Source organism: Rhinolophus sinicus, linkage group LG05 (genome assembly GCF_036562045.2).
Source record: "Rhinolophus sinicus isolate RSC01 linkage group LG05, ASM3656204v1, whole genome shotgun sequence".
NCBI classification, from domain to species: Eukaryota; Metazoa; Chordata; class Mammalia; order Chiroptera; family Rhinolophidae; genus Rhinolophus; species Rhinolophus sinicus.
The window spans coordinates 44821337-44849215 of record NC_133755.1 but is presented as its reverse complement, the minus strand read 5'-3'; the positions used below and the strand labels follow the sequence as shown (position 1 = coordinate 44849215).

The following is a 27879-nucleotide window of genomic DNA, read 5'->3' as shown; positions in this document are numbered from 1 at the left end:
TCATTATCACAAGGTGGATTTTCCTATTCTATTTAAAGATAAGAGAATTAAGCTTTGCCTTGTAACATTTTCCATCTTGACTGCCTTTTTCTGCTTTGAAAAAGAAACAAAAATCACAACCCTTTAGGCAAGCTGCGAAATATGCAAGTTTCTTTTTGAATAGAAACAAAATATTAGCTAAAAATTAGAGTCTGAGTCATCTTCATTTGAATATATATTTTATTTAGAATGCAACACTAACAGCATGATGATAAACTGTCACAAATTTGTACCAAGAAGCACACAATCTTTAGAATGTGCTGTTTTTCACAAGTGATTTAAGTGTAGCATTATTATTACTTATTTGGTACTAGAGTCAAAGACGACATTTAGATTCTTCAGCTTTGGGGCATTTAGTAACATCGAAATGATTGTTTAGTCATGCAGAGGAAAGAAATTCAAAAGCAGTTTCTTTTTCTTCTGTTAGTTCCTTTGCAGTAAGATCCATCTTCTCACGTGAGAAATCATTAATAGGGAGACCTTCAACAATCTTCCATGTCTTATTCTGTTTGAAAATAATTGCAAATAAGAAAAAGATTTACTGATTAAACTAGAATTGACCCTCCAGCAAGTAACAACTTAGTTTGAACTTAAATCTAGACGAGTATCTGTTTTAAAGTCTGATTCTAAGGAAGCAAATCCAAATCCAAAATCCAGATCTTAACAGGGAATTCTGATAAAACAAAACACTTAAATTTAAAACTCACTGAATCTAGAACAAAAATCTTTAAATGAAGATTAATTAGCAAACAAAAAAACAAATGACTTTACTATGACCACAATAAGGAGTAACAATACTGAGAATTATGCTTCATTTAGAAGATACAATCAATAGGCATCTGACAGTTAGAGGCCCAACAACAAAATGTGTCTAGTGGGCAGAGTTGAATCTTGCTTTCCAGATTAATTTCACTCTTAGTGACTTGAAGTTGTGCGTCACATGATTTTAAAGGAGAGGACAATGTCTAATTTAGTAAAAGAACAACCTTTTGGACTACATTATACCATTATCAATAAAAACATACAAATATTTCCCAGTAGGGAGCAGAGGGAAATAACCCCAAAATACCTTACCTTGATTGTAACAGGGAATGAGTAGAGCAGGTCATCGGGAACACCATAGGAGTTGCCATCAGAAATAATGCCCATGGACACGAACTCTCCCTGAAAATAACAATTTTTACATTCTCATGGTACTTAGAGATTAGTTTACATAACCAATTGATACATGGACTAACAAAATTAAAATAAGTAACACTTTCTTACTACATACGTCTAACTTCATTACTGTATAAGGAACCATCACCAGGCACTTCTTTGAAAGGGTAACTCTTGTGGGTATTATTATATCTCATTCCATACTTCCAATCCATGTGTGAAATAGGCCAGAGAAACAAAACCCTCATTTTATCAGTGATGAAACTATGGCCCAATATAGGCTTTACGAAGAAAAAATAGTCACCCCACCATGTGTGCTAGGTGATATATCAATCATCTCATTTAACGCTCACAACCCATGCAAAAGATGACAAAACAGCTCAGAAAGGTTGTAACTTTCCCAAGGTACTTGGCCAGTAGGCAGCTGAGCTGGGATCTAAACCTAACCTGCCTGATGGATAAGGCTATGATCTTTTTATATTACAGAATCAGAGGACAAAAATACAAGAGTGGCCTGTGCAAATCACTGAGTCCTCACCTCCGGGGTCCCAAACCAAATGTCTCTGACGTGGTCACAGATGGCTTTCGCAGCCGACATCGCACTGGATAGTTTCCGAGCCTTGATGACAGCAGCACCTCGCTGCTGCACAGTCTGGGCGGGGGCAGGCAGAGACAGTGTTACTGATCTTGACAGCAGCATTTTCATCAATTCTAAGCTGATCCTGGCAGGAAAGGCTGCAACCATAGCTTAATGTGCCCCCCTCCAAAATCACACAACTACCTACCTCATGTCGGCCTTCCCAAACCATTTCGGTTATAAGCACCAGTCGTTTTGAAAAGAGAAAACTACAAATCCCCACAGAGTTTACCATACTTCATACAAAGGTATGGATCTCTGTATAAAGATAATCAGATGACTAGCGGATACTCGAGTTTTTTCCACTTTAACAGTCAATCTTGACTGCCATGCAACAGATCAGATCAGACTGGATCATGACTGGCTTAGTATGACCCCAAAACAAAGTATGCAGTCATCAGACAACTGTGAAAAGCCTGCTCTCCTGGAGTCCCTCTCTCCCACTACCCCTTGGAGAACAGTCAGGTCGGTAATGGGTGTCTCTCTCACGAGTTCTTTATGCTTGGCTGTTCAGAGAGCTGCCCGATTTTTCTTACTGTGATGAAGTCTCCCTTGAGCCAGCTGTCATTTTTCAGGGCTTCATAAACACCAACTTCCTTTCCTTGCAGTTTCACCTTGGCATGGTTCACATCTGGATACTGAGTTGAGGAATGGTTTCCCCAGATAATGACATTCTTTACATCATCAGAAGTCACACCAAGTTTAAGAGCAATCTAGTTAAACAGAAAACAAATACATTACTTAGATAAATGCTTTTCATTTCAAATTAGGACCTGTTCGACAAATGCCCTTAAGATAAAAAACTTCTGAAACTTCCAAGAGAACACAAGTTAAACTGATTTGTAAAATAAAATTGCAAATTTGACTGCTTGGTAATTTCCTAAAACAGCTTAAGAATGTAAACAAACTGTGAACTGGAAATATTCTAGGATAGAATATTTAAGTAGAATGTTTAAGAGTAGAGAGCACCCTACATTGTGTGATTAACTTCATCTAGTGCGTTTATCAAATATAAAACACCAAACAAGAGGTTAATATTGTTCAAATACATAGATGTGACCTTTGTTTTGTTGTGATCGTTATACTTGGAGTTGTCTCCTCAGTACTTCAGAGAAATCAGGTATTTAGGTACTTTCTCCATATTTAGGTGAAAGTTTCCTTACATGCCATATATAAATTAAGTAATTTTCAAATAATCCTAAATGTAAAATTTTGGAGTTGGAAAGGGACTCAGATTACCAAAGTAGGACTATACATCCTTATTGTATAGAGTAGGAAACAGAAGGGTTTCCTACTCTATAATGTATGTAACATACATTATACATGATACTAAAATTGTGACAGCTATAACAATCTCTAGCTGTAGGTTCAAAAAGCACTTTAGGATCCTGCAGCATGCCTTGTGGTCACATGAACATCGGTTATATAGTATAGTCAGAGAAAGTTATGTTTTGAAAGATTTAAATAAAATCAGCTTGTTTATTTTGTTATTTGCCAGATAAGGTAATGTACGGGAAAAAAAATATTGTTAGTTGTATAATTTGTTCCTAATTAGACAGTAGACTTTAGGATGAACCAGAAGGTAATGTTTTGGAAAAGAATTTTTAAAAGCTGATGTGTTAGGGTGATATTTTGGGTGATTCTTCTTTCCTTATTATAAGAATGGGAGGAAAAAATAGTTGTGCTGGAGTCCATAGCTTTTGCATGCATAAATAAAAGCACCACTGCATCGTAGTTCTCTTTCAGCATTCACCATGTAACAAAAGGAAAACACTCTGGTACTTTAAAGCAATTAAAAACAAGGATAGTAATAGCCTCAAACTGGACATAACCCCTAAGTCCTTCAAGAATGGTTAAACAAACTGTAGTACCTCCATTCAATGAAATAAGTGGAATAAGTAGAAAAATAATAAAAAGGAATGAACTATGGATACATGGAACACTAAACTGAGTGAGAAAAAGATAATCTCAACAGGTTACTTAGTGCATGATCCCATTTTTATAACATTCTCAACATGACAAAATTAAAGAGATGGAGAACAGATAAATGGTTGCCAGGGTTTAGGAAAAGAGAGAGAGGGTGTAACTATAAAAGAGGAAGATGGAGGAGTTCTGTGGGTGATGGAATAGTTCTATATTTTACCTATGGTGGTTATAGTAATCTATATATATGATTAAATGTCATATATATGAGTCACATATGAATCATTCATAGACATACAAAAAAATGTAAAAACTGCAGAAATCTGAGTAACTCTAGTTAAAGTGTTGTGTGTAGTCTAATCAATTTCCAAGTTTTGACAATGCTCTATGGTTATGTAATGCTCTAGGGTTATATATCTGGGTATATGGGTACCTGGGATTCTCTACACTGTTTTTGCAACATCTTCTGCATCTGTTATTCCAAAATAAAAAGTAAAAAGCAAGCAAAACAAACAAACACAAAACAACCAAACAAAATGGATAAAGATGAAAAAGTCCATTACCTAAAATGCTTGCAATGACTTGACTCATCTTCACACTAATTTATTATGTCAAGTTAAGAAGCAAATTGTCTACTTTCACTATGACCCTTAAAATAAGCTGACACTCCTTTCTTAAATCCTACAATAGTCAGATTTAAAAAATTAACTTCGGGCCGGCCCGGTGGCTCAGGCGGTTAGCGCTCCGTGCTCCTGACTCCGAAGGCTGCTGGTTCGATTCCCACATGGGCCAGTGGGCTCTAAACCACAAGGGTGCCAGTTCAATTCCTTGAGTCCCGCAAGGGATGGTAGGCTCCACCCCCTGCAACTAAGATTGAACATGGCACCTTGAGCTGAGCTGCCACTGAGCTCCTAGATGGCTCAGTTGGTTGGAGTGCGTCCTCTCGACCACAAGGTTGCTGGTTCAACTCCCGCAGGGGATGGTGGGCTGCACCCCCTGCAACTAGCGAGAGCGACCTGACCTGGAGCTGAGCTGCACCCTCCACAACTAAGACTGAGAAGACAACAACTTGAAGGTGAATGGCACCCTCCACAACTAAGAGTGAAAGGACAACAACTTGACTTGGAAAAAAAAGTCCTGGAAGTACACACTGTTCCCCAACAAAGAACTGTTCCCCTTCCCCAATAAAATAAAAAAAAATTAACTTAAAAATTCTGGGTTTTTTTAAAAATTTTAAATCACTTCTCATCTAAACCCTGCTTCATCTAGAATTCTGCAAGTATTAGGGCTATTCACTACCGTATCAGTGTTCACAAATTATACGGATGGTTGGTTTCTGGGATACCCAGCTACTGACCTGCTTAGTGGTTGGGGTAGAGTGTGCTGTGCAATGAGTACCATTTCCTGTGTCCATGACCTGGAAGGACTTGGAAAGAAGTGACCTTACTTATATTTAGCTGGCACTATACAGAAAAAGGAAAATTTAAACTTGGGGCAAGTAACCCAAGATGTGTATTACCAAGAACTTAGAACCCATAATTCTGCTGAATAGCAGCTTCAACTGCTCCCCTACTTCTTTTGTCCTGTTGCCCACTTCCTGTTGTTCTTTTGCTCTCTGGAGCTAATCTACTTCTGTCTGGACAGCAAAGGCCAGTATTTTGCACCCATCAGATGTAGTTTCTGAGTATCATTCATGTCAGAGCTAATCTAAATTAATATGTATCCAGGATAGCAGTTCTTTGCTCCCTTAGACACTTTCATGTCTGCATATATTAATAGATTTATTAAACAGTTTTTCACTAATTCTCCAGCTCTAGCAATTTTCTTCCTCTGATACCAGCTAACTGGTTTCATTGCCAGATTCCATGTCAGCAGCACTTATGCAGTTCTGGTTGGCAAATGCACAGGGCAGTCCTGCAGGTGATAAACAGTTGCTAGGTAGCTAAACCCTCTGAATTCCAAAACAAACAATGTAATAAAACTAGTAACCGTTTATGTTCAAGAAAAATTAATCTTTGGGTTTGTTATTTTTTTCACTGGATCAACAACTTCTACAGGAGGAACAAAGAGTTTCTTTAAAAACTTCCTAAAAGCTCTCACTGTGCCAGACTGGCGTGCTGAACACGTGCCCAAAGTTAAAGTTTGATGAAATAGCTTCTTCTTCACCCAGATTTTCACCCCTACAAGGAAAACTGCTTCAGGCATTGGGACAAAGTATTACTTAGTACTTCTGGAAGCCGAACATTCCAGTGCCTGCCTCCAGCAAGGTCTCAGGTGAAACAGCAAAGATGGAAGTTTGTTGGTGTTGTCATTTTACCTCTTTCTCTCTCACAACTAAATTACCATCTGGCAATCCAGAATCTACAACCGTAAGACCTATCATATTTTTTTCTTTAACTGCTAAATAGTACGTGTTCTACAGGGTCCAAATTAGAGGCCATGCCACTCATCTGCACTAATTTCTATAGTAATTGTTCTAAAGTACCCAAATCTCCTGCCTCTAGTCATTCAAACTCCCATTCCTTCCCAGCCACCAGACTCTGGCTAAATAATAGTGAAAAAGACCTAGCCTACAGCCTAAAGGCTCTCAAGAAATATTTGCAATTTAAACTTGTTATCCAAAGACCTTCTAAATTAACTGGAATATTCAGGGAGATTTTTTTTTTTTTTTTAAGATTTTATTGGGGAAGGGGAACAGGACTTTATTGGGGAACAGTGTGTACTTCCAGGCCTTTTTTCCAAGTCAAGTTGTTGTCCTTTCAATCTTTGTTGTGGAGCGTGCCATTCAGCTTCAAGTTGTTATCCTTTCAGTCTTAGTTGTGGAGGGGGCAGCCCAGCTCCAGGTCCAGCTGCCATTGCTAGTTGCAGGGGGCACAGCCCACCATCCCTTGCGGGAGTCGAACTGGCAACCTTGTGGTTGAGAGGGAGCGCTCCAACCAACTGAGGCATCCGGGAGCTCAGTGGCAGCTCAGCTCAAGGTGCCGTGTTCAATTTTAGTTGTAGGGGGCGGAGCCCACCATCCCTTGCGGGACTCGAGTTGAACTGGCAACCTTGTGGTTTAGAGCCCACTGGCCCATGTGGGAATCGAACCAGCAGCCTTCAGAGTCAGGAGCACGGAGCTCCAACCGCCTGCACCACCGGGCCGGTCAAGGGAGTCATTTTTGAGGTATGGCTCTTCTCAACTCTTGGTTATATGCCTCTTAATAATATTAAAAATCAGTAATAATAATACCAGCCAACCTTGATTGAGTTTTACAATGTGACAGGCACCATGATAAGGGCTGAACATAATAGATCTTATCTCATTCAATCCACATAACTACTCTTTTGAGGTAGATACAATTATTCTATTTTATAGCTTGAATACAGTTTCTCTCTTTTTTTGAATACACTTTCTCAAGATCACAGAGCTATTAAGTTGATTCAGGTTATTTGATCCCATTATGTAAGAACACACACAAGGGTTTGGAGTCAGGCAAATTAAGGTGGCTCCGTCATTTACTAGCTGTATGACTTAGCAGGTTCCCTGACCTTTCTGGGCTTCAGGTTTCTTATCTGCAAAACAGCGGTAATAATGGATATCTCACATGGTTACTGTAAGAATTAAGTGATAAATTACAACGTAAAGCATCCAGCTTAGAGTATAAGCTTAATGAATGTAAATTATCTTCTCCTTCACTGGGTACTTCAAAGCTGAAAATGATCAGTTCTCAGTGTACAGCAGTGATTTTTCAACTTAGACTTCACACCATCTCTTGGGAAAAACAGTTTTCTTAAAACTAAACAAAGTTGTCTTTTCAAGAAGAAAAAGGGCTAAACTCATAAACATATCTAGAAATGACGAACTGTGGATGAAGAGAGATGGCCCCAAAATCACTAAGGAAAATGGAAAAAGTTATGTCTAAGACACAGAACATGTCATGACTTCCAGGGCCACCGGGATTGTTTCGATCTGAGAAAACCTAGGAACTCAGCACAGATGAGAGGAACGGCCTCTAATTTTTTTAAAAAAGCTATTATTAATACCATGGTCACTGACCCCTTGGCATATTTATTATCTAAGGCTCCAAGGGATAAGAAAACTTGATGACAGTTAAAAGTTAGCTGCTAAGTAGTGAAAACTAGGAAATTTTATGGAAACAGGACCACGTAGAATATTTTTTTAAAAGATATAAAATTGAAAAACATTAAATATAAAATTAAAGATCTAAATGTGATTGCTTAGCTGTAGGAAAAAAGGAAGCAGAACCACACAAAACACATACAACTGAAATCTTTCATTTTATAATCTCCTATATACCTACATATACTGGACAAAAGTAAACTAAATTATGTACCATCATGTGAATTACTTAAACTAGTGAATACTTTTTAACCACTGTAGTAAGAGAACATTAGCAACCATATTTAATTATAGTAAGCAAATGAAATATAGTTCAGAAAATTAAGTAGAAAGTTCAGCCCCAGACCTTAAGAGACTAGATTTAAAGATTCCCTAATGAACTGGAATAGCTTTCTACTAAACAAAAACAACAACAAAAAAGCAAAAACTAAGATTTAGCTACTTTAAAAGTGAGAGAAAACGGTTTTATAAAGTTGAACATTAATATTTTTTAAAAGGCATTTTTCTTACCTGAGCTTTAGCTCTGTTGTGATCCAAACGAGTCAAGCAACTGAAGTTCTCCTTGGGGATAGACGGCGCCGATTTGGCGGCAGTCAGGCAGTTGGTATTGGCTGGGTTTCCCACCACGATGACCTAGGACGTACGGCAGGCACAGTAGTTACAGACCATACACTGATTAACTAACTGTCTTAGGATATGGCAACATGTAGCCTTTGTATCAAGTTTGTGTATTGTTATCGTTGTAGTTTCTAGTAGGTTTCTATTCTCCTAAAAACTTTCCCCCCCTTGTTAGTATTTGCTGTGACTACTAAAAACATTTACTTAATAAAACCACCATTATGTATGTGGTTATGTAAGTGCTACACTTTCCAGGTAACACTGTCTAAGACCTAAGGTACATGTCTTTCTATTTTGTTTTGTGCTACGCAAAACACAGCGTTGACTACGTAAAACACAGACAGCGTTTACGTACTTGCCACAAAAAAACAAGTAATCTAAGGCTCTACTCAGAGTTTGATTCACTGATAAAAATTTTCCTTCTTATAAAAGTAGTTCAAGAAGGAAATTCTGCTTCAGCTGTTTACTTTAGGGAAATTATTATTATTTTTTAATGAAGTATGTGTTTCTCAATCTTGCCTAATCCTAAGAATTAACTGGGATATTTGCTAAAATACCGGTTACCAGGTTCCATCCACTCCATACCTATTGAGTCAATCTTTAGTAGAAAGCATTTCAGGCTATCTTTTTTATTGAGGAGGTATGGGATACACTGGATTAAAATACAGTATAGGAAAATGTATACATGGACTTTTTTAAGTTATATTAGCTTGGTGCAAAAGTAACTGCGGTTTAAAAGGTTAAAAATAATTGCAAAAACCACAATTATTTTTGCACCAACCTAAAAATCTTTAATAAAATGATAAAAAAACTTACTATGAAATATCAAACTTACAGAAAACTGAAAACATATTGCAAAGACTAAGTCACACATCCCTTTTATCCAGATTCTCTAATTTGTTCCATTTTTCTCTCTCTCTCTACACACACACACACACACACACAACCACTTAGGTTTTTTTGGCCCAGTTGAGAGTAAGCTGCAGACATGATATCCATGCCCCTAAGTACTCCAGTGCCAGTGTGTATTTCCCTAAAAAGGACACTTTTGGCCGAGGGGCAATTACTGTGCAAGCCGTACTGCAACTCTAAGCAGCCAGGATATTAGCAGTCCAAACAACCTTGTAATTTTTTACTAAAAGACCTGTGGATTTCTACTCAACTCATTTCTATTATTTTCTACTAATGATTACAGAAAATAAAAGTTAATTATTTAAAATGAAGTCCATAGAAAGCAAAAATTCAGATGTCTAACCATTAGTAGAATATTATAATCGGCAACTTTAAAAAGCTTATAAAAATTTCTTGTACCTTTCTTTCAAGTCAGAATAGAGAGGAAGTGTATTAAAATCAGTAAAACCTCTAACCAGCAAGCCTTTTGCTGTGACAACTAAGTTCTAGTTCACTGATACTTAATTGGTGAAAAAAAGTTTTATCGCAATGTCAAAACAAATTTATTTAATAGAAACCAAAATAGCCTGAACATAAAGAGGAAGTCATACTGACTCAAGAGACAAACATATCAAAATTTCAGGGGACTGAGAAAATCTGAGCATTCAGAAACCACCGTCTCCTATTGCTGAGAAGGCAGCTTACAGCCATCTCCCTCTACAATCACACACATAAATGCAAATGTCTGAACAAATATTCCCACAAAGCTAAAAGGCACCAGAAAGTTCTATGTCTTACGGGTTTATGAACTAATATTAAACTTCCATGTCATAGTAATAGACAAAGTATCTCCGAGTACCTCTGAATATAGATTTCTATACTATAATACTATAAGAGGAAACCTCAGAAAGGAGAGCTTATCAAGCAGAACTGGGGGGGTGGGGTTTTCACTTAAATGCTGAAAGCAGAAGTTTCAAATGCTGATAATGAAAACCCCCATAAAATACTACTGTATGTCACCTTAACTGACTTCTTGGCATATTTGTCCAAGGCTGCACCCTGGCATTTGAAGATTTTCACATTTGCTCTGAGTAAATCTTTCCTCTCCATGCCATCCCTTCTTGGCATGGAGCCCACAAGAATGGCCACATCCAGGTCTTTGAAGGCAACCTCTTCTTTATCTGTTGCGATGACATCTGTGAACACAACAAATATGCAGAGATACAAAACACCAAAGTCTGAGATTTTTCTTTTTCATATTGAATCTACCCAGTAATTCCTTCACTTTGTAGCAAATGTTTACTTTTACATATCACATTAATAAAAGTTTTAGGGGCCTAAGAAAAGAATGACAGTTTATGAATTCAATAACCATAACATCAGTAGAAATGTCATAACATTTATTTGGTGTTCCCTATTTCAATAATTATCTCAATTTCAAATATTCTATAGCTCTTATCTTTCATAATCAGATATGATACAATATATAACTTTGTTATATATGCTAACCACCACAAATAACACAAAAGAGAAAATGATTCACCTAACCTTTAAGTTACAATTACTTTAAGGTCTAAGATATCAATCACAAATTAAAAATAATTTTTATTGAGGAATTTGTGCCAAGAATAATGCTAAGAGATTTATTTTATCAAATTTAATCTTAGTATTTTACAGATAAGGTTTAAAGAGTCACTAGCTGCCATCGAAAAGTAGTCGGGCTGTAATTCTAGCCCAGGTCATCCAGAGTTCAACCACCATGCTACAGTGTTAGTCCAATAAACATATACTACTTGCTTTTCAATTAAAGAACATATATCATTGCTCTCTTTTGTTGACAGTGTTAAAAAGGCCATGATCGGTGCTATAGACTGAATGTTTGTGTTCCTCACAAAATTCCTATGTTGAAACCTAATCCCCAATGTGATGGTATTAGGAGGTGGGGTCTGTGGGATGTGATTAGGCCATGAGGATAGAGCCTTCACGAATGGGATTAGTATCAATATAAGAGGCTTCAGAGGACTGCCTCATCCCTTTTACCATGTGAGGACACTGTGAGAAGATGGTTGTCCATGATCCAGGTACTGGGCTGGATCACCCAAAAGACACCCAATCTGCTGGCTCTCTGCTCTCTGACTTCCCAGCCTCCAGAATTGTGAGAAATTAGCTTCTGTTGTTTATAAACCACTCAGTCAGTGGTATTTTTGTTAAAGCATCCCAAATGAACCAGACAACCAAAATTCAGCATTGTCACTGGTAAATTTTTAGACCAGTGAACTTTTTCCACAGTCAGGCTGCTATATGCCCCCAAATGGGTTATATGTAGGAACCCTACTTGGAGGAAAAAAAAAAAAAGTTAATCTTCTTCCCAAACACACATTCTTTGCTGAACCTTCTGTTCTCTGTCATATTCACAGCTGACCAAGAACAAGCTGACTGTAACCTGGGCCCAATAGAGAGAGAAGAGGGAACTCATCAGAAAAAGGAATAAAAATGGGAAAAAGCAATAGAGGAAGTTGATTTGGAAATAGTGGGGGAGGAAAGGGAGCCAGCTGAATAATTTGGGCAGGGTAATGCACTCTTACACAACTGTGTAACCAAATGATTTAGATGGCAGTACCCCTTCTAGTAGTAAATGTTTATTGAACATATACATGAACTCTGAGCATGGTCTTTCTTGGGTGTGCAAGTTTTGATTCGTGCAAACTTCTGGGAGAGTATTATTAATTGGATCCTTACCAAAATAAAAAGATTATGATGAAGGTATAGCTGAAGAAAAATACTCAAATTAACTTACAACTTGACCTAGTATTTTAACGAACCTTTCAATCCAAGTTAAGACTTCTGTCTTACATTTCAATATGTTAATAGTTCAATGATTCTCAAAGGCTTTTAACAGAACTCTGGTGGTTTCTTTTTTAAAACTATACAGTGTATGATTAGGATAATTTACACTGTATCTCAACCTGATGACTGGCAGATGGGATGGGACCATATATAAGGGACCAACCAATTTCCAGCCAGCATATGGCTCTGGAAGACATCATTTAGAGTTGAAAAAGTTCTCCATTACAGGAGAACTTTCTCCATTATTTAAAGTTATTTAAATAGACTTTAAATAACAACACAATGTAGACAATCTTAGGTGTATAACCCTTGTGCAATATTATACTTAATTAGTAAAATAAATTATATATAAACATGTTGGGTAAAAGTATAGTTTTTTACACCTTATACTGATAATTTCTTGCTTTTACCCTTATTTATTCATGGTATATAATTACCCTTATTTATTCTTGGTATACAAATTACCAAGTAGTTGTAGTTCAAAAAACAAAAACAATTGTATTTTGCTATGTATAATGCATACTTTTTTGCCCAAATTTGTGAGGGAAAAATAAGGATGCACATTATACATGGGTAGTACTAATTCTGTATCTATATAAATGTTTATAATTCTTTATGTTTATGAGTTAAAAGTGTAACTCTAGAAACCAACAACGATATCCGTATGCAAAATAATACTCTGGAATATAATTGGTTTTGTTGCACTTAAGATGAACTTGCAATGACGAAGAGTTCTTGGCCTTCTATGAAGCGTAAATATTGTAAATTTGTCACCAGTATATAAAATTTCTTGTACTTTGTATCTGTTCTTGTGTTTTGTAATTATTTGTTATATAAAATTTCTTGTACCATGTGTTAAAAAGTAAATGCTAAAATTCCTTTATAATACAAAAAACAAGTACCTAAATGTAAACAAAAAAAATTTGAATTAAAAAATTAAAATGATTTTTCACACTGACAGTTTGGGCCAAAAACGTGGGTGCACATTACACATGGGAGTCTATTATATACAGCAAAATACAGTACTTTTATGAAACAACTTCTAATTGACAGTCTAGTGAACAAAAACCTGAAATCTGTTTTTTGAAAGATGTAAAATACTATAAAATCCCTCTTTCCTCCACTCCCCAACTCACCTTTCAGCAGGGGCAGGGCACAGTCTTGCAGTTCCATTAAGACACCATCCAGGACACCCATCATGGGGGTGATATCCAACAGCACAAGAATTATAGGCTGCCAAATAAATAGCCAGGACAGTGTCTGTCAGTGTAGGTTATGTAATTTGTCACAAAAAAACCCTCTTACAAAGTTTTTGCTTATTTGGTATGTATACATAATTCCAATTAGTCATAATTATTTTAGGTCGGGTATCTAACATGATGCCACTTTTAGAAAAACCAGCAATGATTTTCTAACACACATTCTAACCATGACTGAATTTTAAAGGAGTACATGCACAAATATCAAATTGAAGTGACATGCCCCGACTGCTTTTATTGTTAATAGCTGTATATCTGATTTCATTTCATGGAAGTATCTGGCATGAAGGGAAGAACTTGATATCCATGGATGAAGAGAATGGGTAAATGAGTAGTTTGGAAAAGGATTTTAGTGTACAATTATCTGCTGGAATAGGGGGTGCCTGCTTCAAGTAGATTTATTGGTCTGATTGTTTTGAGTCTAAAGACCATTTATAAACGAGGAAGTGCTGATTCAGCAACTTTCTCTCCCACATGACTCTCCTTAACAGTTACTGTCGTTACTGAACACCTCCTACTGATTGATATCTGCTGGCTATAGCAAGTCAACTAAATACATGATTTGCAAAGCATTTTAAAATCCTGGAGGGATGCATATAAATAAGCTGCCAGCTTCCATTTGTAGCATTGTGCCTAGTACATTTATTGGGATTATCTATTCCTTCACCATTTAAAAATTTCTTTGCAACTATATGTAGGGTTTTATTGACAAGATTCTTACATTGACTTAAGATTTATAGACACTTGCCCATACCTGGTCTTTACCAAAGACAGATCCATTTCCGATACTATACAGCAGTGAATATGCAATTTGACCAGCTGCTCCAGTTACAAGGACTTTGATTGGTTCAGGCTGTAATGGGAGAGAGCCATTAACATTTTTTGTATTAAAAAGTGCTATTTTGCCTTAAAAATATTCAGGAGTTTCTCTATTGTAAGGCAGCCACACACTTTAAAAGTTAATGTAAAATTTTAAAGTCTCTTTGTGTAAAGCTTAGTAGAAAACTAACTTATTCCAGACCTGTCATAGGAAATACAGCATGCACAAATCAACTAAGCAACTTCTAGAACTTGTGTCCTTTAGCAGCATATTTATGTAGTGTTATTTAACTCTATTACACTGGATTTACTTACATAATATTATCCATCTTTTTAAAGATATTTTACCACTAAAATAGGCCTAACAATGTTGATATGCATTATATGGTGATAGAACCTTACAAATCCTCTTATGCAAATCCCCCTACTCCCATCTGCTCAATAGAATCCTTTACACCAGGGAGAGGAGTAACAGTTGTTAAAATTTTCCATTTACAATGAGCCTGAGAGTTTTAATAAAACTATTAATCATGATTCAACTTAACTACTTGGAAGGGAAAAACTAAGCCTTCTTGTTTTTGTTTTTGTTTTAAAGAAAATGAGACAATGACAATATCTGGATTATAATTAATTTTAATATTAAATAATAGTAACGTAGTGACAGGTGGCAACCTGATTCAAGGGAAAATTCATTTTGAAAGGGAGAGCATACTAATTACAATAGAGCGACACTGCCTTATAGATCTCAACAGACCCTGAACAAAATATGGACAGAGGGACAAAAAGAACTAATATTCAAAGTGATGACCCTGTCATCAAAATAAAGTTAAATTAAGCTCAGAGAATTAAAAAAGCAGAAACATTTTTATTAAAAAGAGCTAAACAAAAATGTTTGGAAACATAATGGGTATTTAATTAGATGGAAAATCCAACCAAGGTGAACTGTTCCTTTGACAATGTTGGGTAAATGTATTCTACTGTGTCACCTCTATCGCTACCTGCATGAGAGAAGTGGCCCATTGAGTTGACTGGGGATAGAAGCGTTTAACTTCTTTATATTTAGAATTCCCTTTCAGAGGAGTCATGCCTCTGGGATGGAAGGAGACTATATGACCTTGAAGGGTCCTTGTAACCTTCCAACCTTAACCTCTGAAGGTCAACAGCACTTAGCAATTTGGTACCTGTAGAAAACAAAAAAACTCTCAGGAAAGAAGTGTCAACTGTTGTAGAGAAATGAATCTAATCATAGCAGACTATGCAATTTCTTCCTTATAGATGTGACCAGGTGGGAGTGGAAAAAAAGGAGAAACCTATGGAGAGAGTTTCTCCCTAACTGTCTGGGTTTCTTTCCCATCCATATCTCTAAATATACAAAATGTGATAATTCCCCAAATAAAACAATTTTAATACAATACATATTTATGTTCCCAAATAGACTTTAGGTTTCTAAAGAACACTAAAAGTTATTGTATATGGTTATTTTCTATCATTGGCCTTTACATGTTTTTAACTTTGAAATTTTTCTCCTTTTCCTTTGAAGGAGAGTAAGTGAGAAAAAAAAAATAGAGGAAGAAATTATTCCCCCTCTCTCTTTAGAATGCAAGATCCTTAATGACAGGGGCTTTGTCTATTTTATTTATTGTTGCATCCCAACTACCTAGAACAATTTCCTTCCCCATAGCTGGAACTCAAATACTTGCTGAGGGAATAGCTAGATCTTATAAAATTACTACCAAAAACTTGGAAATATAAAAGAAGTGTCTGGAAGCAAAACTAACATACTTTAAAAAATTGTTTAAGATATTATACTTATATACACTTGCATTGAGAATGTTGGAAACTTAGTGGCAATAATTCCGGCTATAGTTAACAAAATTATTCTATGTCACTAATTCTAATGATATACTCTTACAAATTGAACTGTTACCTCCCTTCATTCATTAAACAATACACCAATGAACCTCTGTTATTTACCTGGTACTATTTTAGGCCAGAGGGCTAGAGAGGCAGTAGGGCATAATAGTAAAAGAGATGGCCTCTAGAGCCAGAATTTCTGGGTTGGAATCCTGACTCCACAACTCATTGGGTGTACCGTGTTTCCCTGAAAATAAGACCTAGCCGGACAATCAGCTCTAATGCATCCTTTGGAGCAAAAATTAATATAAGACCCGGTTATATAAGACCGGGTCTTATATTAATTTTTGTTTCAAAAGACGTATTAGAGCTGATTGTTCGGCTAGGTCTTATTTTCGGGGAAACATGGTATGTTCCTGGGCAAGTAACTTAACCTCTCTGTATTCAGTTTCCCCTGGTAATAACAGCAGCTACCTAATAAAGTAGTTGTAAGGATTGAGAGAGTTAACACACAAAGCGTTAAAACAGTACGTAGCAAGTACTGTAATTGTGGATCTCTGTCACCATAGAGTTTTCCTCTAAGGACTCTTAAAGCCTGTTGTTTTCTATTTACATGTCTGTTACTCTCTACTAGACTGAACGCCCCCCCCACCCCACCCCAATAGTTCAGTTCAAACTAAACTGAGAGCAGTCCACCTTTGACTCAAATTTGCACTCCATATAGTGTTCAACAAATATTTGTTGACTGATTTAAAATAAGGATTTAGAAAACTATAAACACATGCTATTCAATGTAAAGCAAGTTCAGATAAGAAATGAGAGGGAAAATGAGTATCACTATCCATAATGCTTAATCTCCCAGAAAGTCAGTTAGATGGTTAGAACAGAATAATGCAGTCAATTTTAGGCATTAATTTTAGCTACTCAAAAAATGTGTTCACAGCATCAGTCCTTAGTGAAGGGGTTGTGGCCAACTAACGAACAGCCACTAATTTCACCTCAGCAGTTTCCTTCTGTATCTTTGAGCAAATTATTTTCACAGGTAGGTAATTCCATCTTGTTAAAGAGTAGTATGAAGCCTAGTTAGTGCCTGAATGTTTGATGATGAAAAGAGAAAGAACTGTGTATTTGGTTCTTTCTGCACTTTGCAACCTGGCATTTGAAAAGCAGGAGGGTGGGAGATACCCACTGACTTTTCACAATGTTGCATTATGAAGACAGGTTACTATTCTTTGCTTAGATATCTGGGCAGTCTGCCAAGATCCAAAGAAGGAATGTCTTTGCTCTTGGCAGGGCATTTATGACCTTCCTGCAGATGCAGGCTCTGTCTTGCGCATGTGCTGAAGTCTCAGTCATGTGCTGAAGTCTCAGTCATGTACTGAAGTCTCAGTCGCAAACCTTGAATTTAAGTATTCCTTCTGTTATTCTACAGAAAGATACATGTATTCCTTTTTTGCTTTGTAATTTATATATATTTCTGTAATATGAAAGTCAAACAGTATCATTCAGATTCCTTCAGACAATTTATTCTTGCTGTCCCTCCCTACTGACTGACTTGGACACAAGCAAAGAATTACCTTCTTCTTCTTCAAAAAAATTGCTCTGAATAGCTTAAAAGAGATAGCTCTTTTCTAACTCAGTGATTATTTACACACTCCTGAGGAGGCAAGGAAATCCAGAGAATCTGCTGTCAGTTTTGGCGGACAAGATTAAACCTCAAATGTTTGTTACCTCCTGCCCAGTGACCTTCCAGGGGTGAGGCCTAGCTTGATCTACTGTGTAGCAAAATAACACAAGAATTGGGGACCAAGGATCCCTCTGTGACCTTGGGAAAATCATTTGACCTCATCAGCCTACATTTTAAAATGAGAGGAAATAATCTCCAAATTCCCTTCCAATTCTAGAATTCCAATATCCTGAATTGCAAGGAATAAAGCTATCAAGTAATACAAATGCTGATAACATAGTTTAGTTTGTATTTGTAATATAAGCTTCTATCTTCATCCAGAACCTCAGTTACTAAAAATAAATTTTCAGAAAGATTTGATTAAATGTCTGTATGACACAATATGGTAAAATGGAAAGAGGGTGAGACCCTTGGGGGCAAACTGTTGTGTGACCTTGAGCAAATCACATTCTGTCTGGGTTTCAATAAACTCAATTTTAAGATCTAAAGTGGGGAGATTTCTCAAAATTATCTTTAAAAGTTCTAAAATTATGAAGGCTGCAGTTCTCTAAGTACCTCTGCTTTCTTGCTAAGATTATTGAGTCAGGAACCACTGAAACCATCATTAAATGACTAATTGTGTTATCTGACAAAAAAAGTAGGAAACCTAGGTTTAACACTTATTGAGAATTAGTAGCTATACCCACTAGCCCAATTCCCTTGCCTTGAAAAAATGTCTTTTCAGATTCTGGAAAATTTCCAATCCATTCAAATATTTCCCCACACTCCCCACCCATTTTGGTATTTTGAGATACTGGAGGAAAAATAGTCTCAACTATAAATACAAGCACTGAAGCAATTTCTCTGTCTGATGTCAAATGTCACCTTCAAACAGCGTGCAGATCATTCCTACGTCAGAGTTTCCTCACCAACCCTCCCCCTTCTCCCTTTCAGCGGAGACAAGCAGTAATCAAGATATCCAGAGCTTCATGACAAGGTGGTTACATTGTATAACATTTAAAAGTAGTGGTTCTAGATTTCATAACTCAGAGATCAGTAAGAATATCTGCAGTAGTTATTTGGCTACCGATGCCGTCACTGCAAGTCCTGGCACTACAAAAGCAGCTCAATTAACAGGTTTTAAACGACATTTTGTGAAAATTAGATATGGCTGAAACATCTCTCAAAAACGTAGATCATAATCTGTAGCACCTGATACACACTATCTTTACCGTTGAGGGCCTCTTGTTTTCAAGGGCTTTGTGAGAAAAGCTCTTAAAAACACTGTGGGCATAAAAAGGGGAAAAAAAATTAGGACTACTCTCCCTGCCTCCCCCTACCCCCATATCAAATCCCATTATCTGTTTCCGAGAAAATCCGCAGTTTCATATTTTGTACCCCCGCCAACAGCAGGACTAAGATCGCACCTTTCCAAGGATAGCGATTTCTCTAGAGTCCTTCTAAGAGCCCCGGCCAAGTGGAAAGCAACCCTTTCCCAATTACTGGGTCACTGCGACAGTTCCCAGAATGTGAGTCGGGGCTTTCCAAAGGGCGCGAAGGACAGTAGCTTGCACAGCCGCCCCCTAAAAGTCCTTCAAGCGCAAGAAACCCCACATAAAGGCGCAAAGGCCAGAGGTGGGCTGGATCCAGGGCCCACACTCACCATGATTGGAAACTGCGCGGACAATTTCAAGCACCTGCAAAATGAGCTTGAAGGAGTCAGGTCACCTCTACCGCGGAACAGACTCAGGGGAAATTGAGCGGTGAGAGAGAGAAAAAGACCAGGCTCCCGACCGCGGCGCCCTCTGGGAACTGTAGTTTATACGGCTCTGTTTCTTGCGCAATCTCCAGCGCATTTCCTTCAAGTGTTGAACTACACTTCCCGAGGTCAGAGGGTCTGCTCAAGCCCTTCTGCCTGCGCTCGTCATCGCTTGCAAAGTAGTCCCGAGGGCGAGCCGCTGTGATTGGAGAACCGCGGGTTGGGCTCGGAGGAAAGGACTGCCGGATGGCGCCCAGCAATTGGCGAGGGCGAGAGGTGTTTGAGGAGTGTGTGCGTCAAGGGAGTCAAGTCAGACCTCTTAGGTACACCACCCACACGTGCGCAACTGAGACTTTATCCTCCCGCAAGAGTAAAAGTGGGAGGTAAAGAGACCTTCCGCTGCGTTCAGCCGGCTCGACCCGGAAACAAAATCTTTTAAAACACTATTCGTACTTTGAAGGGGCGGGAGGAATTGACGTGTCGGGAAGGCTGAATGGCTTCTCGTGTTGCTAAGCGACGAGGCCCGGGAGCCAGCGCTTGCATGGGCCGCTGGGGGGTACCTGAAGAATAAGTAGCGGCAGCACCTCCGAGACTCAGAAGACCGAGCGAGCGCGCCGCGCCCTCCCGGATCCTCCTTCCCTAACCAGGGTAGCCTCCACCCCCGGTTGTGTCCGGTGACGAGGTGAGGGGTTTGCGGCGACGCCCCCTCAGGCGGCCAGGGCCCTGAGTCTTCCCTACCCCGGAAGGTGAGTCCGGGTGGGAGGGCAGGGGGTTGGTTTTCTTTTAACTTGAAGGTCCGGGATGCGGTTTTGCGCCGTCCGGCGTTGCCTTTATCTACCTGGGTGCTGATACACTAGGCGGGTGCCCGCAGGCTCGCGGGTTCATTCGCGGCGCAGAGTGTGGTGACAAGTGTACTGGAGGGCGTAGTGCCCTGAACTTCGCGTAGTGCCACCCTCCATCCCCCGCTGTAAGATACAGCTCTTTTGAAGTTAAATGAAAAATACTGAGCGCCCGCTTTGTGGGAGGTGAGCCCCTCCCATCCTGGAGCTCACAGTCCACGAATCTAACTTTTTCTCTAAGTCTTCTGTGAATGTTGACACTTTTGCCCGTTCTCTTTTGGAAACTGGATGCTTTTTAAACTATCTTGACCTTTAAATTATGTCACACCTGCATTTCTAAGGAAAGCGTGGCACTGAATGGGAGACCGATTGTTTCAGGCAGCCTCAGCTGGTAAAACAATTTAAGAGGTTTTCACTTATAATTAATGCTGCCTTAGAGAATTGTTGTGCTCTCTGAAACCTTGCTTTATGTGGTTATTAAAAGGAAGATGTGCTACTCTGGATTAGTATATATGTAATGAATATGAATGAAATATCTATACTAGATAACATTGGTATAACTTCTGTTTTTTCTCTATCATTGGTAAATGAATGCCAAGTGGTATCTTTCAATTTTTCTCTTCGGTTTTAGAGGGTTTGTTACTGTGGGAAAGGAACATAACACCTTACTTTCCAACTTTGATCTATCAGTAGCATTTATCATAGCCGAATGACTCTCCTTGAATCACTTTATAAACTTGGCAATCGGGCATCATACTTTCCGGGTTTTCTTTTTGTGTCACTGTTTGCCCCCTCCCAGTGTTTCTTGCAAGTTCGTCTTTACCTCTGACCTCTTAACATTGGAGTGCCTGTATTCTTTATCTGTTCTTAATCCCTAAGTGATCTAACACATGAGTTGCATGGTTTCAAATGCCACTTCTATGTCAGAAAACTCCCAACATGCAAACATACGTTCTTTAAGTTCCTGATTTTTTTTTAAAGCTCTAGAATGCCTTGTCCAAAACTATAGCCTCTAGTCTCACATGGCTGTTTAAAATTAAATAAAATTAAAAATTCAGTTTCTCAGTCATACTAGCTACATTTCAAGTGCTCAGTAACCACATGTGACAGAATGTGGAATATTTTCATCACAGAAAGTTCCATTGCACAGCTGCTAGAATTTAGTGGAAGCAAGGCATCAACCAGAGCAGGAACAGCTGCAGCATATCTTTTGGGGCATTTTTTTTTACCACTGTGTTCCCTATGGAGTGCAGAGCTGTTTGTGATAATACACAGGAAGGGTCCTGTCAGCAAGAAAGAAACCCAATTCTTGTCTTAACTGTTGTCTTTTTATTCTGGAAAACACACATTAACAGTCTAGGTGTGTCGGTTTAAAAGAATGTTTATGAACATTACATTGTCCTCGATCTTGAACCAGACTTAGCATGAGCAAGCCCACGTCTTCAGGAGTGGTTGAGAAAGCAGAGTGTCACGCAGGGTGGCCTGCAGGGTCTCTGGTCCCGCTCCCCACATAAGAACACAGGATGTGGCTAGGCCAAAAAGGAACACCCACGGAGCCATAGGTAGGGGAGCGACCTGCTGTCCGCTTTTCTGCCAACTGACCGACTCCCCTCGCTAACCTCAGTCCGCGCTTGCCAGCCACCACCTTCTTGCTAGCCCCCATTTTCTGCTAGCGAGGCCATGGCAGTTATATTAGTGGCCAATGGCTCACTGGTTACAGCTGATGGCCAACTAGCCACAGCTGATGGTCATCCAATCACAGTTGATGGCCATTTACTACCTGAGCCAGCACCTTTTTATGTGAGGCCGAGAGCCTGGAAACAGCTTTCTGGGGCTCTGTTCCCACACAGAGGCATTACCTGGGTGACACTGAACATTTGTCAGCTGCTGTCTACTGTTCTGGAATACTTATGTCCCTGCCATATTTTAAGGGGATGAAGAGCATGTCCCATATGCAGAGGTTTGAGATAGAATGACAGATTCAGACCCTACAAATAATGGGGGTTAGGAGAGAGGAGCCCAGTTGGGGTGTCTGTATGTTAATGTGTGTGACATGTCTATATTCATATGGACTTGTTATGAATTTTCATAATACATGTTTTACTTCGAAGTATTTGCTCTCTATGACCTTACCTCTATTATGAGTTCTGTCTATTAAATGTCCATCTGGTTTTATAATTTATATTTTCAGTTTGAATTAGATAAGCATGCTTTTTGTAAATCAAATTTCACAACAATTGTCATTTCTAAGAAGTGAGAAAGATGTCTGGAGAAAGGCCTAAGGGGACTTTAAATGTATTGGTGGGTGGGGAAAATATAGGGTATTCATTCTACTATTTGTTCAACTATACTCACCATCCAGCTTAACAAAGAATATTAATACAAATCCCTTCCTGGGGATAATGTGCTGACGTACTCACACATATATTCATTCACTTTGTGTGTATATATATATTTTGTGATTATAAAAAGAAAGTAAAAAGTTAATAAATAATAAATCAATGTTTTTTCCTATTCCCTACTAACTAGAGATTATGAAAACTTGTTTTATGTCACTGCTTATGGCTTTACATGTAAAACATACTGCTGTATAAGCACAAACATATCTACATTTTCCCATAAATGTATCCAAAGGCCGATATATTTATGCCCATTGTCTAAAAAAATTAAGACATACAAAAAAAATCTGAAATGGATCAATTTATCATTCATAGAAAGTGGAGAAGAGTGGGAAGAGCTAGATCTTGGACAGTAAGTAGAGGTATGGGCTGGGGCAGGGACAGGGAAGTGGGGGGAAAAGAAAGCAATTGAGTGTCAAGAACTTACATAGTAAAGTGAAGTTTAAAAAGGAGGGAAGAAAATCTTACCAAACATATTCATTTGCTTTATACATCTTATCTTTAGAGAACTTAATTGCTGTTGCTCAAACATGTCCTTCAGTTTTCTGCCACCATATTTTATTTATGCTTTTCCTCACTGAAATCTCATCCTCTGTGTCAGCCTGTTAAACTGTATTTCACCAGGCTCTCTTCAAGTGCTTTGGCCTCTATGAAGCTTTTTTCTTAACTCCTGAGTACAGAATTTCCAACATATACAAAATGATGAGATAGAATAATTTCTCAAGTCATCATCCAGCTTCAATAATTATTAACATTTTGCCAATCTTTGTAAATATGTCTCCTCGCTTCCTCCCTCCTCCAACATTTCAAATATCCAGGGTACCGTGAATACCCTTTATAGTGGTCTGAGTTCAGGAGACAGAACTATGCTGATTATTTAAAAATGAATATGATGAATTGTTAACTAGAACAAGGGGAGGAGTGGTTTAACTACTGAAAGGGGTAAAAGAGCTCTGAGTCTAAAGGTCCCAGAAGTAGCAGGTGCAAATAGTAGTTTTTACAATTAGGATGGGGAAGAAAGACCCCATGGGAGAGGGCCTTTCTTCCCAAAACTTGGATTCAAATGTCTTTAAAAAGGGCATGTCTACCATGGCTACAAGATCTATGGGAGTGCCCACTGTCAGGGTGGGACCTCAGGCCACAGCTCATCTCCTCAGGAGGGCTTTGGGCTCCCACACTGAATAACAATAATAACAGAGGACCAGAATCTGGAAGGGAAGTGTCTCTCTGCTGCTGTCACCTTACAGGGTCACTCCATTGCCCTCTCTCAAGCTGGCAAAGGAGAAATGTTTACAAAGATTAGTTCCAGTGTCTTAAGCAGGGCAAAGAAAGGTAGATTTGGAGCTTAGAGGTAATAAATTGATAACTGGCACAATCCATCTAATTTCCACCATAATTGTTAAGCATTTTGCTATATTTACTTTATCGTGTATCTATCTATATACGTCTATCCATCCGTATGAAGTTCTTTTTTATGTGTTTTAAATTTTGGATTTACAAATTATCTGCAAACCTAATCTATGGTGGGGAAAAAATTAACAGTAGTTGCCTTTAGAGATGGGAATTGGGGTGGAGATTGACTAGGAATGGGCACGAGGGAACTTTTGGGTGAGATTAATGTTCTATGTCTTGATAGGGGTTTGGGTTACAGAGGTATAAGCATTTGTAAAAATTTGCAAATGAAACACTTAAGATTTGTGCATTTCATATATATATACATTTTATCTAAAATCTGTAAAAATTATAAAACTCTAGTTAATGATAGGTATGCTGAAATATTTAAGGGTGAACCATACTTATGTCTGTGACTTTCTTTGAAATGCATTAAAAATATAAGATGTATTAATGGATGTACAAAGGGATGAATAGTTATTATCCATAAAAAGCCAAAATATAAAGAAAATACAGTAATATGAGGAAATACTGTATAATAAATTGTTAGAGAATTTAGGTGGTGGTCACTGTACAATGCTTTCAATTTTTCTGTATCAGTTATTAGACTGATCATTTCCTTGAGTTCAGAGACTGTCTTATATATCTATATGTACCTCATAAAATACAGCATGATGTCTTCTTCACAATAGGTATAAGCAAATTGCCGTTGTGGAAGCTGGAAGACTAATCATGGCTTGATGAACCTAATCAGTTTCAAATTTTTCTAAGCAGAAATTTTGTAAATGCACATTATACATAGTGGAAGATGATTGGAAGAAATTGTGAAATACCAAGCATATCAGTAATTTTACAGATGTAATTTGTGTAATAAAAATTGGTTATCAGTTTTTTTTGTAAATAGCTTATTGTTAACTTGTTTATCAAATCATTTAGCTAAATTATCAGGCTTAACCTTTAGGCAGAATTAAGAAATTAAGATTATAAAATATATAATTAGCAAAATTATCTTTTGTTCCAATATGATATATCTAAAAAAAATTTTTTTCAGTTACAGTTGACATTCAGTATTCTTTTATATTAGTTTCAAGTGTACATACAGTATAGTGGTTAGACATTTGTGTAATTTATGCAGTGATCCTCCTGATTAGTCTAGTGACCCCCCCTGGCTCCCCACCACATTGTACATAGTTGTTGCAACATTATTGACTATATTCCCTGTGCATTACTTTACATCCCCTTGACTATTTTGTAACTACCAATTTGTATTTTTTAATCCCTTCACCTTTTACACCCAGCTCCCCAACCCCACTCCTCTCTGGCAACCATCAATTTGTTCTCTGTATCTATGAGACTGTTTCTGTTTAGTTCGTTTATTTTGTTCTTTAGATTCTACATAAAGGTAAGATCATAAGGCATTTGTCTTTCTCTGTCTGATTTATTTTACTTAGCATAATACCCTTTATATCCATCCATATTGTTGCAAATGGTGAGATTCCACTCATTTTTATGGCCCAATAGTATTCCATTGTATATATGTACCACTTCTTCTTTATCCAATCATCTATTGATGGACATTTGGGTTGCTTCGATATCTTGGCTATTGTAAATAGTGCTGCGATGAACAAAGGGGTGCAGATATTTTTTCGAATTAGTGTTTTGGGTTTCTTTGGATAAATACCCAGAAGTGGAATTGCTGGGTCATACGGTAGTTCTATTTCTAATTTTTTGAGGAACCCTCAAACCGTTTTCCATAGTGGCTGCACGAATTTGCAATCTCACCAACAGTGCACGAGGTCTCCCTTTTCTCTGCATCTCACCAACACTTATGGTTTGTTGATTTATTGACCAATATGATGTAGTTATTATCTAGTATGCTTAATTTGCTTGGGGAATATACAATAGTTAGCTCCATCTAAATGGAACTACTGAGAACTATAGATGGAGGCCCAGATAATGGGCATATGTTACTCTTATCCTTGCTTGCAGGCCTTAGAATTTATGTTGCAAAATGCTCATTATAAAGAAAAATTGCAAACTGACCCCAAAAGATGGATTGACTGGGTAAGGATGGCCTTCTGTAGCGTTGCTTCTAAATCTAAGTTCCCAGCTCCTTTTTCATTTCAGTGCCTTAGTTCCCGATTCTGTTTTTGTAATACCCTCCCATAGTTGGGGTACATTTAAAGAATTGTGGCATGTAAGAATTTAGTTATTTATATGTTCAATTTAAAATATAGCCCCTGGAAATGAATCACGTTTTCATGATTTACAGCTGAGATTTGCAATGTGATGTCTTCCTTGGTCTGTCTAATTCATATAAAAAGGACTCATAAATTTAACCATATTGTTTTACATTTTGCAAAAAGCATATATATGTGTGTATGTATAGTGAATACATATTGAATATATATAATATTGCATTCTGTATGATTTAATCTTGAAGTAGAATGAATATTATACTCCTTTTACAGTTTAGGAAACTCAGTTTCAAAGGTTACGACTTGTACAAGGTCTTCTAGTCATGTCTTGAGAATTAAGATTTTCTTAATCAATGTTTTAAAATTACGTATCCCCTCGCATATTTTACAACTAACAAAAATGTATCATGTTTATAGAGTTGTAAAGGTTGTAATTTTCAATGTATTATAAATGTGAATTTTTAAACAAAACTAGTATCACTCTTTAAAAAAATGTAAAATGGAATCGTAATATCCTTCGATGATCATCCATTAAAAAAAAAAAAAATAGGGCTACCCGGGTGGCTCGGGTGGTAGGTAGGAGCGCCGTGCTCCTAATGCCTAGGTCGCTGGTTCAATTCCTACATCGGCTAGTAAGCTGCGCCCCCTACAGCTAAGATTGTGAACAACAGCTCTCAGCTGCCCTGTAAGAGAGCTGCTGTGAGCCGCCGATTGGTGGGGAGTACAAGGCTCATAATACCAGCATGGGCCAGGGAGATGGGCCAGGGAGCTGTGTCCTACACAACTGGACTGAGAAATAACGGCTTGAACCGGAGTGGGGGGGGGGGGGTGGAAGAAGGGAAAAAAAAGTAAATACCTCTTTTTTGACATTCAGAAGTTGAGGTTTCTGTACATCCTTAATCTCAAACTTTCCATACACTTCCTTCACATAATTTTAATTTTATCTTCCTTTAATATATTTTAATGCTAAAAAGTCCTTTTGCAATCACACTATCATACTTATCACAAAAATATGAAAATAAATTGTTTTTTAAATCTGTCACTTATGGCTGTAAGTGTAATCAACTTTTTAGTATTACAACTCTTTGTCTTAATTAAATTTATTGGAGTGACAGTGCTTAGTAAAATTACATAGGTTTCAATTGTACAATTCTATAACACATCATCTATATATCACATTGTATGCTCACCACCCAGGGTCAGTTCTTCCATCACCTTATATTTGACCCTGTTTACCCTCTTTTACCACCCTCTCGCCCCCCCCCCCTTACCCTCTGGTAACCACTAAACTGTTGTCTCTATGAGTTTTTGTTTCTTTGTTCCTTTGTTGCTTTCAGTTTGGTATCCCCCATATGAGTGAAGTCATGTGGTTCTCGACTTTTTCTGTCTGACTTATTTTGCTGAGCATGATAATCTCAAGATCCATCCATGTTGTCGCAAATGGCAGTATTTCATCTT

General features: G+C 37.8%; 2 protein-coding genes across 13 annotated transcripts in view; one reads left to right on the top strand and one right to left on the bottom strand.

Moving 5' to 3' along the window:
* Positions 1-27879, top strand: part of WDPCP (WD repeat containing planar cell polarity effector) — a 385676-nt gene that overhangs the window by 56201 nt on the left and 301596 nt on the right. For 4 of the 12 annotated variants that reach the window (XM_019717842.2, XM_074332056.1, XM_074332055.1 and 1 more), the window contains exon 1: positions 20008-20339. The exons of the other annotated variants lie outside the window; for them this stretch is intronic. The gene's annotated coding sequence lies outside the window, so the exon portion shown is untranslated. Of the gene's footprint in view, positions 1-20007; positions 20340-27879 lie in introns of those variants that run through there. 12 annotated transcript variants of the gene reach the window in all.
* On the bottom strand, positions 202-19678 carry MDH1 (malate dehydrogenase 1). The gene is made up of 9 exons (XM_019717866.2): positions 19498-19678; positions 14250-14348; positions 13373-13469; positions 10410-10585; positions 8391-8513; positions 2371-2547; positions 1736-1849; positions 1114-1203; positions 202-544 (listed from the first exon to the last, which is right to left on the bottom strand). Exons 1-9 carry the CDS (start codon positions 19498-19500, stop codon positions 419-421), a joined length of 1005 nt encoding a protein of 334 aa, XP_019573425.1. The 5' UTR covers positions 19501-19678; the 3' UTR covers positions 202-418.

Excerpts from the sequence above, each read along its gene's own strand:
- MDH1 (XM_019717866.2), bottom strand. Across the intron at positions 1,850-2,370 it reads TCAAGGGAGACTTCATCACA|ACTGTGCAGCAGCGAGGTGC; the intron begins GTAAGAAAAATC and ends GCCCCCGCCCAG. Across the intron at positions 545-1,113 it reads CATTCCCTGTTACAATCAAG|AATAAGACATGGAAGATTGT; the intron begins GTAAGGTATTTT and ends ATTTTCAAACAG.